The 14,076-nt window shown below is 39.8% G+C and overlaps 1 protein-coding gene across 1 annotated transcript; it reads right to left on the minus strand.

The window, feature by feature from the left end:
* Positions 1-719: 719 nt before the first annotated feature.
* On the minus strand, positions 720-13,299 carry LOC140236880 (uncharacterized). Its single transcript, XM_072316817.1, has 8 exons — positions 13,184-13,299; positions 10,365-10,639; positions 7,910-8,093; positions 5,066-5,192; positions 4,369-4,471; positions 3,050-3,268; positions 1,827-1,954; positions 720-1,164 (listed from the first exon to the last, which is right to left on the minus strand). Exons 2-8 carry the CDS (start codon positions 10,552-10,554, stop codon positions 982-984), a joined length of 1,134 nt encoding a protein of 377 aa, XP_072172918.1. The 5' UTR covers positions 10,555-10,639; positions 13,184-13,299; the 3' UTR covers positions 720-981.
* Between the last annotated feature and the right edge of the window lie 777 nt (positions 13,300-14,076).

Consider the following 14,076-nt stretch of genomic DNA (forward strand, 5'->3'; position numbering starts at 1 on the left):
AAGTTTTTACTGGGGGGGTCAATTTGACCCCCCCCCCCCCCCTTCAGATATCGGCCGCCGATCGCACGATCGCCGCAAAATTTTGCCTGAACATAGAGCCGGATGTCAACTACAAGATTACATGGTCATACAATAGAAAAATTTTGATTTCATATTTTTTAATAAATTAATTATGCAAATTAACGCATGAAATCATATATCCACCTATAACTCCATCAAAAAGACTGAAAGATTATTAAATTTTTGTGTCAGAGTTCCTTAAGACACATCAAACAATTTTCTAGTAAAAAAATAGCGCAATCAAAATCATTTTCTTTTGTTTTTTATTGTTTTGTTAATTTCTTATGTATTTTATTGTTTTTTCGATCTTTTGTTTTCTACTGTTTTTTTGCCAAAATTTGTTGGAGGCACTTTTTCAAGCTTATCTACATTAGAACTGATTTATTTCAATGGTTAAAAGTTGAAATAATCTAATTTATATCAATTAAACAAAAAAACACAGTTCGCATTCGATTTGCACACGAAATCATGAATTCGAGCGTTTTTCGGGTTGACATGCATATGCAAAACATTGCATAACTTCAGAACAGTGTACCCGGACGTCGCAATTTGGTCTCAAAATATGCGGGAGACTCGAATGAAAAAAGTCATGAAACGATGCGGCAAAATCTTTGCGCGTTGCGGAATCATGGCGCGAAACGTCGAGAGGTCATCCAAATTCATATCAGTGCAGAGAGGTCATCTGCACTTTTAGGCAAAATCCTACCCTGCTTCAGAGAATTAATGCATACATCAAGGCAGCCTCATCTTTTGTCGGTCTTACAGGGCAATGATCTGAGACAGCCTCATGTGCGCTTAAAACAGAAAATATGGTAGGATGTACATCAGCCACTCATTTAATTTCAAATAATCCGCAATCAATGAAATGGAGATGGTAGAACAGAGACTCATGAAGAGGTTACTATGGTAACGTCAAAAAGTCTAGACCTGGCGGTAGATCGGTCTCTGAAAGAAAAGGAGGACTGTTATGGTGCAGGAGGTGAGGCTCGTCTGGATGACCTCTGGAGTCTCCAGGATGCAGGCAAGCTCCCAGCCCCTCTGACCCATCTCAACCATGACTGGGTCCCACGTGTGCTTGGAGGCGACTACCCCACCGAAGGAGCCCTGCATGCCAAAAATCAAGGCAACATTACCACAAAACTGGAAGTTCATCTGAGTTAAGATACATTAACGATGCAAGATTTCAAACACTACAATACAAGATAACATGACTACAACGAGTAGATGTCTGTTGCGATATAATTTTGCACCAACCATTGAATTGGGCTCACTTCTGTTTCAACTTTGGTGCATGGCATATAATCTAATTATATTCTTTTTTCTTTCTTTTTTTAATGATAATTCTGTATTAATCATTTATTGCAGATAAATGCTATGAAACAAACATTTCAGGAGAAACCCTACGATATGTTGTGCAACATGCACATATTGGAACATCCAATGATATGCATGCTTAATTTCCCCTCTGTATCATATGCCCAAATATGGGTGCACATGCCTGAGGTGTAGAACAATGCACACATGTACATCCCAATGAGTGTGCACTTTGGAGGCACCACTTACAAACAGGTGGTGGAATGGTCACAATTCAGCTACGAGCATTCAGACTGCCTAAACTATGAGAAGATTGGCAGGGTGCTGGAATTTTCCCTCGTTTGAGCGAGAAGTTTTCAGGAAGTACAGTTTCCTAACGTTTTGCCAGTGTGATCGTGGCTAATGTGTATGTTATGTCCATGAAAGGGCGCCCTCTGTAGGATGGGCTGTACCTTGACTTTGTGTTGGTAGGTGACAACAGTTCCCTGCCATCTAGGAGTAGGGTCATTGACAAAGGCAGCCTCTTTCTCAAAGAACCACATAGAATTCATGGTCACCTGACCACTCGCAAATCCAGTTGCTGTCGATGACAAATGAAAGGGACAAATAAACACATACAAATGAGCATATAAACAAAAGAGAAATATTACTCCAACAACACAACTGGCACAAGAAACAATCGTGATCCATTCTCAGCATGTAACTTGCTACATTTGTGACAATTCATCACAAGGTTCTGATAAAGTTGAAATTGTTCATTTTCCTGTTACTGTTTTCTTAAATTCTCTACACTCTAAATTTTCAATTTATATATGATTTATTGCACTAATCATTGAACATGAAAAAAAAAAGACAAAATAACACAAAAAAGAACATTTACTATAGAAATAATATGAAACATATAAAAAAGATAAGCAGTTTTGAGAATATCTGCTTCAAGATTTAGCATTTACACACAATAGGTACCATAAACACCACAAAGATTCTCATTCTAAACCAGTCTTGGCCTAGGAAACTCAGAAAGGGGGGAGTGAAACTATGAAACTTTTGATTCTTAAACAGAAGTAAATTTCTAACTTTTCAATTACCTTTCAGCGATAAAATGCAGAATTTCTGAAGAAAGTTGAATATTTGCATAAATCAATCACTTAAGAATGTTCAAAGTTTCAGTGTGTACCATTAATTTGACAATACAATATCATAGAATTTAAAAGCTACATAGATACCAAATTTAGTTGCAATTGATCAATAAATGGGTGAGATGAGGCAAAACCGCATGTAAAATTAGCATATTTGCATGATTAATTACCTGTAACATAAGAATTACATAAGATATCATTTTTACCATGCATTTCGGTAAATTATGAGTTGGGCTACATATGTGCCAAATTTTGTGGCAATCGGTCAATTAATAGCCGAGATCTTGGGGGGGGGGGGGGAGGGGGGGGCTCCTCAGCTACATGAATTCAGTTGCCAAAAAAGCTTGGGCTACATAGGGTTAAAGGGGAAATTTCCCCAAGTATACATGTAGATTTGAGTGATTTGAATGTAGCGACATGAGTAGAGCAAATCAGTAAAGTTTGACGAATATCGAACAATCCGCTCAAAAGTTATAAACTTTTACTTTATGAACTCCCCTTTAGGTCTACAGAGCGATTGTGCCAAATACACTCACCCTGTCTCATGTTTGACTGGTCAGGGTTTATCTCCACCAGCTTCCAGCCTTGCTGGAGAAAAGCAGCAAACTGCGCACCAATGTCCGTCAGGCACTGATACCTCGGCACGCCAAAGCCTGCCTGAACGCTGTACGTTATAGCCACATGAAGGCCATGGTAGATGTATGGTGTTGGGTTGGGGTGCTGTGGTATGTGGAACAGCAGGTCAACACCAATCGCTACAGGGTATCAAGAGGAAATGGAGCGAGTCAGCTTCAAAATCGACAAAGAGCAAAACTTTGTGGTGTATTCATATATCCAATTTTCTGCAACATGATCTTACTGAGATCTAATGCTACGTTTATACCATAATCCCAGCAGCCACAGAAGCCCTGTTTGCCTGAAACATAGTGCGCTGTGGGTACGTGGGATATTCTCCCTCTTTTTTCCCCTCCTTATTCTAGTCTTTTTCATTTCAGTCCTTGCTCCAGTGAACAAATAGCTATCAGGCACCATTCTCATGGCATCAGGTCATGCAGGCTACACTCAAAAATATTTCTTGTCATGTCCCACTATGGACCGCTCCCAAGTTTTTTTTAATGGCCTATCACACTTTTCAACAGCACCATGACTGCAAAGGCAAACTTTTGATAGCTTCACTGACACGGCAATCACAGCCTATCACGTTTGTCCATCCCCCCTCCCCCCACCATCCCCCCCCCCCCTCGATATGCATTTGCATTATTACATTTGCTTTGTACACAAAATATCACCAATTTCCTTTCTTTTTTTTTCCCCTTAGACTTTAGACCTATGCTTGGTACATAAACAGAGTAAAAGTGAACATTTTTGCAGTGTTAACATTTGCATGCATCTCATGCAAACAGAAACTAACACAAAAATATTTATAAATGTACGTGAATATTTTTGCTTGCCATATATTTCAGTAGTTGATGTCTTCATTCCATGGAATTAAAAACACATTATACTCATCTAACCTGGTCAAGCACGAATTATTAGTCATGGGAAAATATCCAGCTCTACAGTGATACGTTTTTGTGTGTCTAAGTATTTGAGAAATACAACAAACAGTAAAATTTTGCTTTTAAAACAAGTGAAGAGCTACTCAACGCTAATATCACAGAGAGTTGTCTGTATGTCTCACTCTCTAAACTTCTACAATTCATTATTATTTTTATGCATCCGATTCTTCACCCAAATTTTCACTGAATAACTTCTCTGATATTTCTGTTTTTATACAAAGCAACATAAGATCAGGATAGCATCTCCCTTTCATGGACATGAAATGGAAATATACCAAAAGCTTGGTGATACTAACTTCCTGCATGTCCACCCAGCCCGCTTGTGAAAGATGGTCCCTGTGCAGCACCGGTAGGCTCAATACAGATCAGCCGGGCCCCTTTCTGGGTCATCTCCATTATCTGCAAGCCAACATCAATTCAATCACTCACTTTTAATATCAACAAAGAATACCTAAACTGACATAGAATATTGTATCATCAATGTTCATTAACCTTCTCTTATTTTTCTTTATTTCAACAATTCATGCCAAAGAAGAATTTTGCAGGAGAAATAATCACATTGTCCCTATCAAAATGGCACCTCTGAATTTCACTTCACATCCGTTACTGACAAAAAAAAAATAAGACGTTAAATTTCTTAATTTCACACACAAGTGCCATGAGCACCATAAGGTGGACCTGTGTGCTATACAAATAAACCTATCGATATTTTTATTATCATTATAATTATAATAATTATTATCATTATTATTATTATTATCATCATCATCATCATTATTATTATTATATATTGTTGTTGTACGAATATCCTGATATTGGTTTTTCTGGGTACACAATTAAACTAGAAGAGTGGGTTGGTTTGGTTTTTTTTTTTTTGTCATTAAAGACAGTTTTTTTTTTTTAATGGCACTAAAGAAGTGATTACATGCTATTACCTGAAAAGCATAACTGAAAATTATTTCACAAAGAATAAATCCATTTCTTCCCTGTCACCTTATTCATGACATCATTCGAGTTGGCCGTTTGACCCTGTGTTGAATACCAGGAAAAGGAATAGAACGTCTGGAGTTCAATGGCACTCTTTACAATCTGGAGATTCCAACTCTCAGCTGGTGGCGGGCTGCATGGAAGAAAGTAATTCGCAAATGACAAAATGAGTGGAGTCCGCTGCCAACCGTAATGTGCATATAATCAACAACTAAAGCCCACCGCACACTACACGATCTGACCAGTCGCACAACTCTGGAGCAAGCTGGGTCGCACAACCCATCTTGCCACTCAGTACCACACACTATGCGACAAGACCACATATAGCTAGACTTTGGACTGTAGTGGTGTTAGTATATACACGTATACTGTTGCATGATACACTGAAAATTCACAACTGGTCATGAAAATCTGACATTTCAAATCTTCATGACTGGCTTTGCCACCGTGTTGCACAACTGCATTTCCAGTTGCAAAGTCGTACAACTGGTGAATTGTGCCTAAGTCGTCCTTTGTGTAATGTGTGGTGGCCTTTACATATTGTTTGGGTATATCCACATTTTAATTTCCTGCACTTCACAGTGGGCTCCCTCCAAAGCATTAGAATATGGTGCATAAATGCCATTGCTCAAATAGTTTTATCCACCAACTTCAAAATATAACTGCTGAGGCACAATTTTATTAAAGGAAACTAAAACCCAAATGAGTGTCTGAGTTTCCTAAAACTGGTCATAGTTGTGTTCTACTCGAATATTGCTGCTTTCACCCAATCCACATCCAAATTTGGGTTTCGGTTTCCCTACACTTGATGTTTGATGTGGTAAACTCGGTTGGCAGCTTGCCAAAGCTACACTTGTATAGGTTCTCTCTAGTGTGGGTGAGGTGCCATGGATTGTGTACAATGATACCCTTACACATGTAAACTGATACAGATTTGCAATGTGCTTATCAAATTCTAGCTGGTACACTTGTAGCAGAGAGAATCCAAATAGGGGTGCATCATCTTGACGGATTGGAAAGCAGCCTCCTTAGAAAGCTCTCAGTTGCTTGGTTTTACTAGTCATATGCAAAATATACAGAGCACTTGAAAGTACAAAGCAAAATTAATTGTTAGTCAAATAGTTAGTATGTACAAAGCATATCTTTTCAAGCTTGAAGGAATGAATTACTATATTTTGGTATCTATCTCCTCACTATCTAGTGCAGCTTACAAAATGAAAGCAGGCCTCACTTATTTTCTGTGATTGGCTTGGACTATCATACCCATTCCTTTAACCATAAAACCTGTTGAAGTCATAGAAAACTTACTTTTGCAATTTGGGTTTTTACCTCCACTAAGGAGGTTATGTTTTTGTCGGTGTTTGTTTTGTCTGTCTGTTCTCAAAATAACTCAAAAAGTTGTAAACAGATTTGGATGAAACTTACCCAATAAGTTGAAAATGACACAAGGAAGAGATGATTACATTTTGGTGGTGATCTGGGAATTTTTATGAATTCTATTGGATTTTTAAAAATCTTTTGACAAATAGGGTCAATGAACTTGGGAGTTCAAGCTGCACGTATTTGAGGTTTGCATAAATGCCCACTACTGCACAAGCTCTGCTCGAGGCACCACACAGCAGGATGATGAGGTAAATACTGCAAGGCTTCACGCATTGGGAAATTGGACTATTTTCAGCATGCTTATTGTAAGTGTTATGGTGGAAATGAGCTGCTCGACGGAAGTCTGCACTCTCTGAGAACTTTTCTAGTTTTACAAAAAGTTTGGTTTTGATTTTGCTTCGGATGTGGATTTTTATGTGTTTTTTGTGATTCTGTTTAGTTTTGTCTTGTTTTGATTTGTTTTCTGTTGCTGTTTTGAGGTTGGTTTGTTTGGTTGGTTGCTTGCTTGCTTGCTCGTTTTTTGTTTGTTTGTTTGTTTGTTTCCACAAATCTATGGCAAGAAACAGAACGAGATCCAGTGGCCACATAGAGACTGTTTCAAGAAAATCACATCTGAAGTTTAGATAAGTAATACAGATCTAATTGGTGCTAAGATACTTTATTGTAAATTTTGCTTTATAAAAATTGAGGATGATCATTTTCATTAGAAGAACTATCAGCAGTAGTAGAGTATCACTCATTGATCATTAGCAGCATTGCTAGTATTATATCATCATCCTTTTACTTGCAAATAAAACAAATGGTACTAGAGTACTGGTTTACAATCCATCATATTTAGCATAAAGCATGTATGTGTCCTACATAAAAGAAAAATGATTTTGATACAGGTGAGGAAGAGGTCTTGATTGGCTAGCTTAATTCTTGTCATCAACGTCATCGCCATCACCGACAGCTATATCATCATCATCATCACCACCACCATCACCATCATTATTATCATCAACATCATCATCACCAACATCACCATCATCAACATTATCATCATCATCATCATCATCAACATCATCATCAACATCATCATCAACATCATCATCAACATCATCATCATCATCAACATCATCATCAACATCAACATCATCATCATCATCATCATCGACATCATCATCGACATCATCATTGACATCATCACTGACATCATCATCGACATCATCATCGACATCATCATTGACATCATCACTGACATCATCATCATCATCATCGTCAACATCATCATCATCATCAACAACATCAACATCATCCGTCAACATCATCGACATCATCATTGACATCATCACTGACATCATCATCATCATCATCGTCAACATCATCATCATCATCAACAACATCAACATCATCCGTCAACATCACCATCATCATCAACATCGTCACTATCATTGTCATCATCATGATCATGATCATGATCCTTACATTCCAACTGGTCTCGTAAGAATGGCTTGAAACGGCACCGCTTGGCTCATCCAACCGGCCTGTTGCTTCACTCCAGGGATGGTCTGGAACTGGATCATCTTGAAGCCCTGTGGGTAATTCTGGATCAGCGCCGGATAGTACGAATCAACGTTGGTGGTCATTATGGGGCGCGAGAAAAATCCACCTGGAATTGGACGCAAGAATACAGAGAATAGCGCATTTTATAAGCCTGACAAAGAATTTTAGAAGGATTTCGTGGAGATATACAAATTCTGAAATGAAAAATAATTAGTTATGCTTTTCTTACAATAACTTCAAGAGCAATGAATGGAACGTATTTCTCTCTTCAATAAATTGGACGGCCAAATATCGTCTTTGAAAATAATAATAATAATAATAATTGCATTTATATGGCGCTTCATACTGACGTTTCTAAGCACACTTTGCTACTCATACAAATAGATTAGAAAACACAATAACATTAACAAAATCAGCGTTAACAGTAACAAAAGAAGAAGAAAGAAAAGAAAAGAAAAGAAAAATACATGTGATACAATGGTACAATAATTGATAACTGTGTGCGCCTCCAGGAGGAAAAAAAAAAAAAAAAATTACAACTGATTAAACAGGTGAGTTTTAAGAAGAATTTTAAATGATTCGACAGATGAGGCATTCTGAATATACAGAGGGAGTTTATTCCAAAGAGTGGGAGCAATGGAAGAGAAGGCTCGGTCACCATAACGGGTTTTTGTACGTGGGCCATGAAGTAATTGGAGAGAGGAAGATGAACGGAGGGGTCTGGCAGAAGAGGAGGAGCGGAGAGAGACTAGGTTTTGAAGATATATGGGTGCAAGATTACGTGTGATTTTGTACGTCAGAAGTAGGATCTTGAAAGTAATACGGGAATGGACTGGAAGCCAATGTAGTGAGCGGAGAACAGGAGATATATGGTCATGTCTCCTACTAAGGGAGACTAATCTAGCGGCTGAATTTTGGATACGTTGGAGAGGGGATATGTGAGAAAGAGGGAGGCCGGCAAGGAGGGAGTTGCAGTAGTCCAGATAGGAGGAGACGAAGGCATGGACGAGCCGCTCAGCTGATGATTGATCAAGCAGACGCCTGATCTTCCCTATTTTGAAAATACCCCATGATGCAGACTTACAAATGTTTGTGATATGGTGTTTAAGAGTTAAGTGTTTGTCCAAAGTAAAGCCAAGGTCTCTAACACAGTCAGAGACCTTAATAATCCCATCCCGAGTAGTTAGATCTGGTAGAGGAACTGTGCTCCTAAACTGTGATGAGAAATGGATGAGTTCAGACTTGTCTTCGTTCAGACGGAGTCTGTTGGCAGTGGACCAGACTTTGATGTCGTTGAGACATTCTCTCAGTGAATTAACAGCAGCAATCCTATCGCCAGGTGACATAGTTATGTAAATTTGAGTGTCGTCAGCATACATAGCGTAGTTGACTCCATGATGACAATTGATGATTCTGGTGAGTGGACCTGTATAGAGGAGAAAAAGAAGGGGGCCGGCAACTGATCCTTGCGGAACTCCGCAGCTGATAGGACTAGGACGTGAACAGGTCCCATTGATTATCACCCTCTGTGTGCGATCTTGAAGATATGACATGATCCATTGGATGGCAGTGCCTGTGATGGAGTAGTCATTACTAAGTCGTTGTAGTAGCAACGTGTGGTCGAGCGTGTCAAATGCAGCCGAATAGTCAAGAAGAAGAAGAGCAGCCTCATTGCCCTTGTCGACAGCAAGAAGGAGATCGTTGAGCACTTTCAACAAGGCAGTTTCTGTTGAGTGGAGGTTGCGGTATGCTGACTGGTTTGTAGGAAGCAGATGATTACTGTCAACATAAGACATTAACTGTGTAGACACAATCCTTTCAAGAAGCTTACTCACAAATGGCAGATTGGCAATTGGTCGGTAATTGCTCAGGACATCGGGATCTAGGTTCGGTTTCTTCAACAGAGGGGAAACAAGAGATGTCTTGAAAGGTATTGGAACTATACCCGATGACAATGATGTGTTAATGATGTTTTTAATGATGTGTTAATGATGTTTTTTATGATGTGTTAATGATGTTTTTAAGTTTTTAAAAAGAAAAAAGATGGATAATCCCACATGTCTATCATGCATATCATTTTACAAAGAGATATGGGGCATGGAAGGTGGAATTCTCCTTTTAATCCCTAGTGTTTCCATGTTTTAATGCAGTCATACTCCTTCAATGAAACAATAACAAATGTATTTGCAAGAATGAGCATATCATATCTTAGCTGCATATGTCTGCCATTACAAAAACAAATGGAAGTAAGATATGTACAATGAGAGTACAAACAGTAATTACTCATAACTTTCTTTTCACGAATGGATTTTAAATCTCATACTTCCAATCTCTAAGACTAAGTATGTACAAAAGATCTTGTTGCAGCCATCTATACCTTGCATATCCATGCGTGCTGTGACATTGATGAGCACGTACTCCAACTTTGGGCCAAGATACGGTGTTGTATCCACCGGTAGGGGCGTGTGGCTCCCCGACTGCACTGGTCCCGCTGGACCCTGCATGGTCGTGGTATGCAGGGCCATTCCTGGGGCGGTTCCCATCGGTTGACTAGCTTGTAAACCCATGATGTTCAATAATCAGCACACAGAGGGCGTCCAGCAATAAAAGAATAAACTCAACTCTCCTCTGCACGTGTCAAACTTGTGCTAGCTGTAAATAAGAATAAAAGGCAATCAAATTTCAACCTCACATTATTGACAAGCAGCTTTCAATATAGTGATCTTGTGGCAAAGAGTTCTCTAACACCCTCCACTAAAACTAAAGTAAAAGTATAAGCTTTAACTGAATTTATAGTAACACAGTGGGAGGCAATTGGTAGAATTTAAATCAATTGTGAAACTGTGTCTGAATTTCTTTGGGGAAAAAAAATGTTGAATAAATTATCATTTCTGTTTGTTAAACACACAATAATATGTTCTAATGTGCATCGTCTGTGCATCAGCATCCTAGTGAAGTCTGTTGCAGTGTCATTATTCACATACTAATATTGCAGTCTAGTAAACACTGTATGACGTGAATCTGTAGGATAAAGGACTAAATACAGCGATTTTTAATGGTACAGATATCTTGCCATGCTTACATGTATGACTCCTGGCACTATACAGACTAACAGCCATGTGCCTATGAAAAGCAAGTCTCATGTGCTGTGCTCAATACCCAAACAAAACATTTAAACAGCAAACACAACTTCACTGCTAGACAGAAAAATCTGTCTGTCCGGAGGGGTAAGGTTTTAACAGCCTCACATGCCAGCAAACATGGGCATGTCACTCAAGCTGCCAATCGCCCTCTATCTGATTTTTTTTCCTTCTCTCTATCTCTCTTCTTGGTTTCTGCCATTCATCCTCTACTTTTATGGCTTTCCTCCATTAGGAGATCAGCCTTTGTATCATCGGTCTGTATAGGAGGGGATTCCGTTAAGCCAGACAATCTCCACAGAACATATCCCTGCAAGATACAGACCGATCTTTTGGTCAACTTCGCTGCTAGCTGGCAGAGCTGAGGATGGCTTCACTCCACACAATACCACAGATAGCACAAATTACAAGACAATTGTTTTTGTTTTTGTTTTTTTGTTTTCTACATTAAAGATAGTACCCACCCAAGTCTAAGTAAGGCGAAGGGGGGTGGTGTGGATGTGGTGGCTATAAGTATTATTAAACAATCAAACATTAACCAGTAACCATACAACTCAACAAGTTACGAAGTTTTTACAATGCAGTTGAGCTACTGCTGGATACGGCGTTGTCCAACCTACCTTCAATGCATATCCTTTGTACTTTAATAGGGCCTATACTAGGCGTACACTAAAATAATTCATCCAAGACACAATCATCCATGGACATCAGAGACTCCAACTCTCCCGTTTTCGACGGGAGATCTCTCGCCGAAAGCCCATTTTTGTGCAATCTCCCGTTCTCCCGTTTGAGATTTGATTTCTCCCGCCCTGGCTCTGTGTCTCCCGGTGGAAAGGATTTCTCACTTATTTCTATCGTATGTTGAAAAAATAAGCCTTAGATAGCACCAGAGAACATCTAGAACCCTAGGAACTTCGCGCTTCGCACACATCAACTTGGAGTCTCCCGTTTGCTAGGGGTTCCGGGCGGGAGAATCTCTAGATCAGAAGGTGCTTGGGGTTGGAGTCTCTGGGACATGGATGGACATGGACATTGCATTGGTATCCATAACCTAGCCTTCGCCCAAGGAGGTACTAGGCGAGCCTATAGTACCTCCTTGCTTCGCCTAACAATAGTTACGTTCAGACGGCAGGCCCTAACCTCGAGGTTAGGAAACCTCGAGGTTTAGCTCTTGCCCCCTAACTACGACGTGTGTCCACACGACGAATCTTAACCTCGAGGTTACGAAACCTCGAGGTTAAGCTTCTGCCCCCCCGTAACTACGAGTGGGTTCCACTCGATGTTAAAACCACAAAACCGGAAGTTTCAGCCCACACTGTTAACATTGGCTAACAAGGCGTCTATTTATTCTTTAGTCCAACCCTGTCGGACTCGCTTACAGGTACTCTTTTTCTCTGTCATGGTATGCAGAGATAGCACTGCACTGATGACTTTATGCCTTTATGAAGATATTCTTCGAAAACATTTTTTTAGCGTCGGAGAATATAGAATACAGTACCAGTACAGTAGCGAGTTTGACGTGTTCAGTTTCAGAGATCAAGCGCATGGGAAGAAAAGATGATGTTGTTCTGTCGTGCGTCATAGGTTTTTCACGTGTACGGTGTAGTGTATTTATGGTGTACGTTTGGGAGGTTGACCCGGAAGCAGAGGGAAATTGTGGGGGCTGGAGTTTACGGCGAGGTCACTCTTAACTTCGAGTTCGTTGTTTTTTGTGTCCACACGTTGCTTAACTACGAGTGGGGACCCCCCGCGGCTCGTGGTTATAGAGCGCTAACCATAAGATTTCTCGTGGCTCGAAACATCGAGCAAACCTTCAGGTTTGCTAACTACGAGTGCGTCTTCATGGTCCCTAACTACAAGCTCTAACCTCGAAGTTTCCTAACTTCGAGGTTAAGGGCTCCCGTCTGAACGTAACTAATGTTACAGTGAGTTACACACACCGACACACACGCATTTGTACATCAATGTCATCGATAGGTAACCTACTACTAGTAAAGTTTACTGCTACTGTACTGGTACATATATGTTTACAGCTCCAAATAATTAACAACCTCACCTGGTGACGAGTCTTTTCCACTCTGAGCACAACCCTCAACTTAAAGTGGAATCTTTGGATGTTTAATTATCAGGATGGATGTTGACATGCTGTCATGCTTAAAAATAGAATGTGTACAGTACTTACACTACTATCGACAGCGCAGCAGCACAGTGTTCCGATTCGTGTGACGACCAATAATACAATATGCGTAGCTTCTATTCTCTTTGGTGACGACCGCTGCATGCTGCACTGTTTATCGGAACGCGTACGTCGGGCTCCCTTGAGCGTGCCCGCTGCACTTGTGTGTGCGTGCGGAGGGGAGATCTAGGTGGAAAAACGTAAACACTGCCAGGTGACACGCCCACAAACCTTACGGCACGTTTTTCAGATACTAGTAGTGCACTATGGACTATGGCCCTACACTGTATTCGTGTTTGTTTTGTTGTCTGTGTTTGTGCTGTCCATGTTTGTTTGTTTGGTTTTTTTTTCTTCTTCTTTTTTGGTTGTTGTTGTTGTTTTTTTTTTTTGGGGGGGGGGGATCATCCGGGAGGGGACTGATGTTTGTCCACCCATTTTCGGAGTCGTGATTGCCGGACTCTATTCGAGACGAGAGGAACAAAATTACAACTAATTAGAAGCAAATCAAAACTGAACTGAAACTGCAACTAACCCTATGAATGGAAAAAGTCGACATCCGATTTGAGATCGGTCACAGTCACAACGGATGATAATATATTATTGCCTCACAAGTTTCCCACGGTACTGTACATAAATCATCACATAAATTCCTCTTTCGATATGAATTTGTGCACAACTTAAAAAAAAAAAAGTATATACATTGTAATGTGTATTTGCATGTGCATAAGTTATTGTTGTGATATGAATTCCGAGCAATGATGATGTTCTTGAGA

This window comes from Diadema setosum, chromosome 13 (genome assembly GCF_964275005.1).
Source record: "Diadema setosum chromosome 13, eeDiaSeto1, whole genome shotgun sequence".
Lineage (NCBI taxonomy): Eukaryota > Metazoa > Echinodermata > Echinoidea > Diadematoida > Diadematidae > Diadema > Diadema setosum.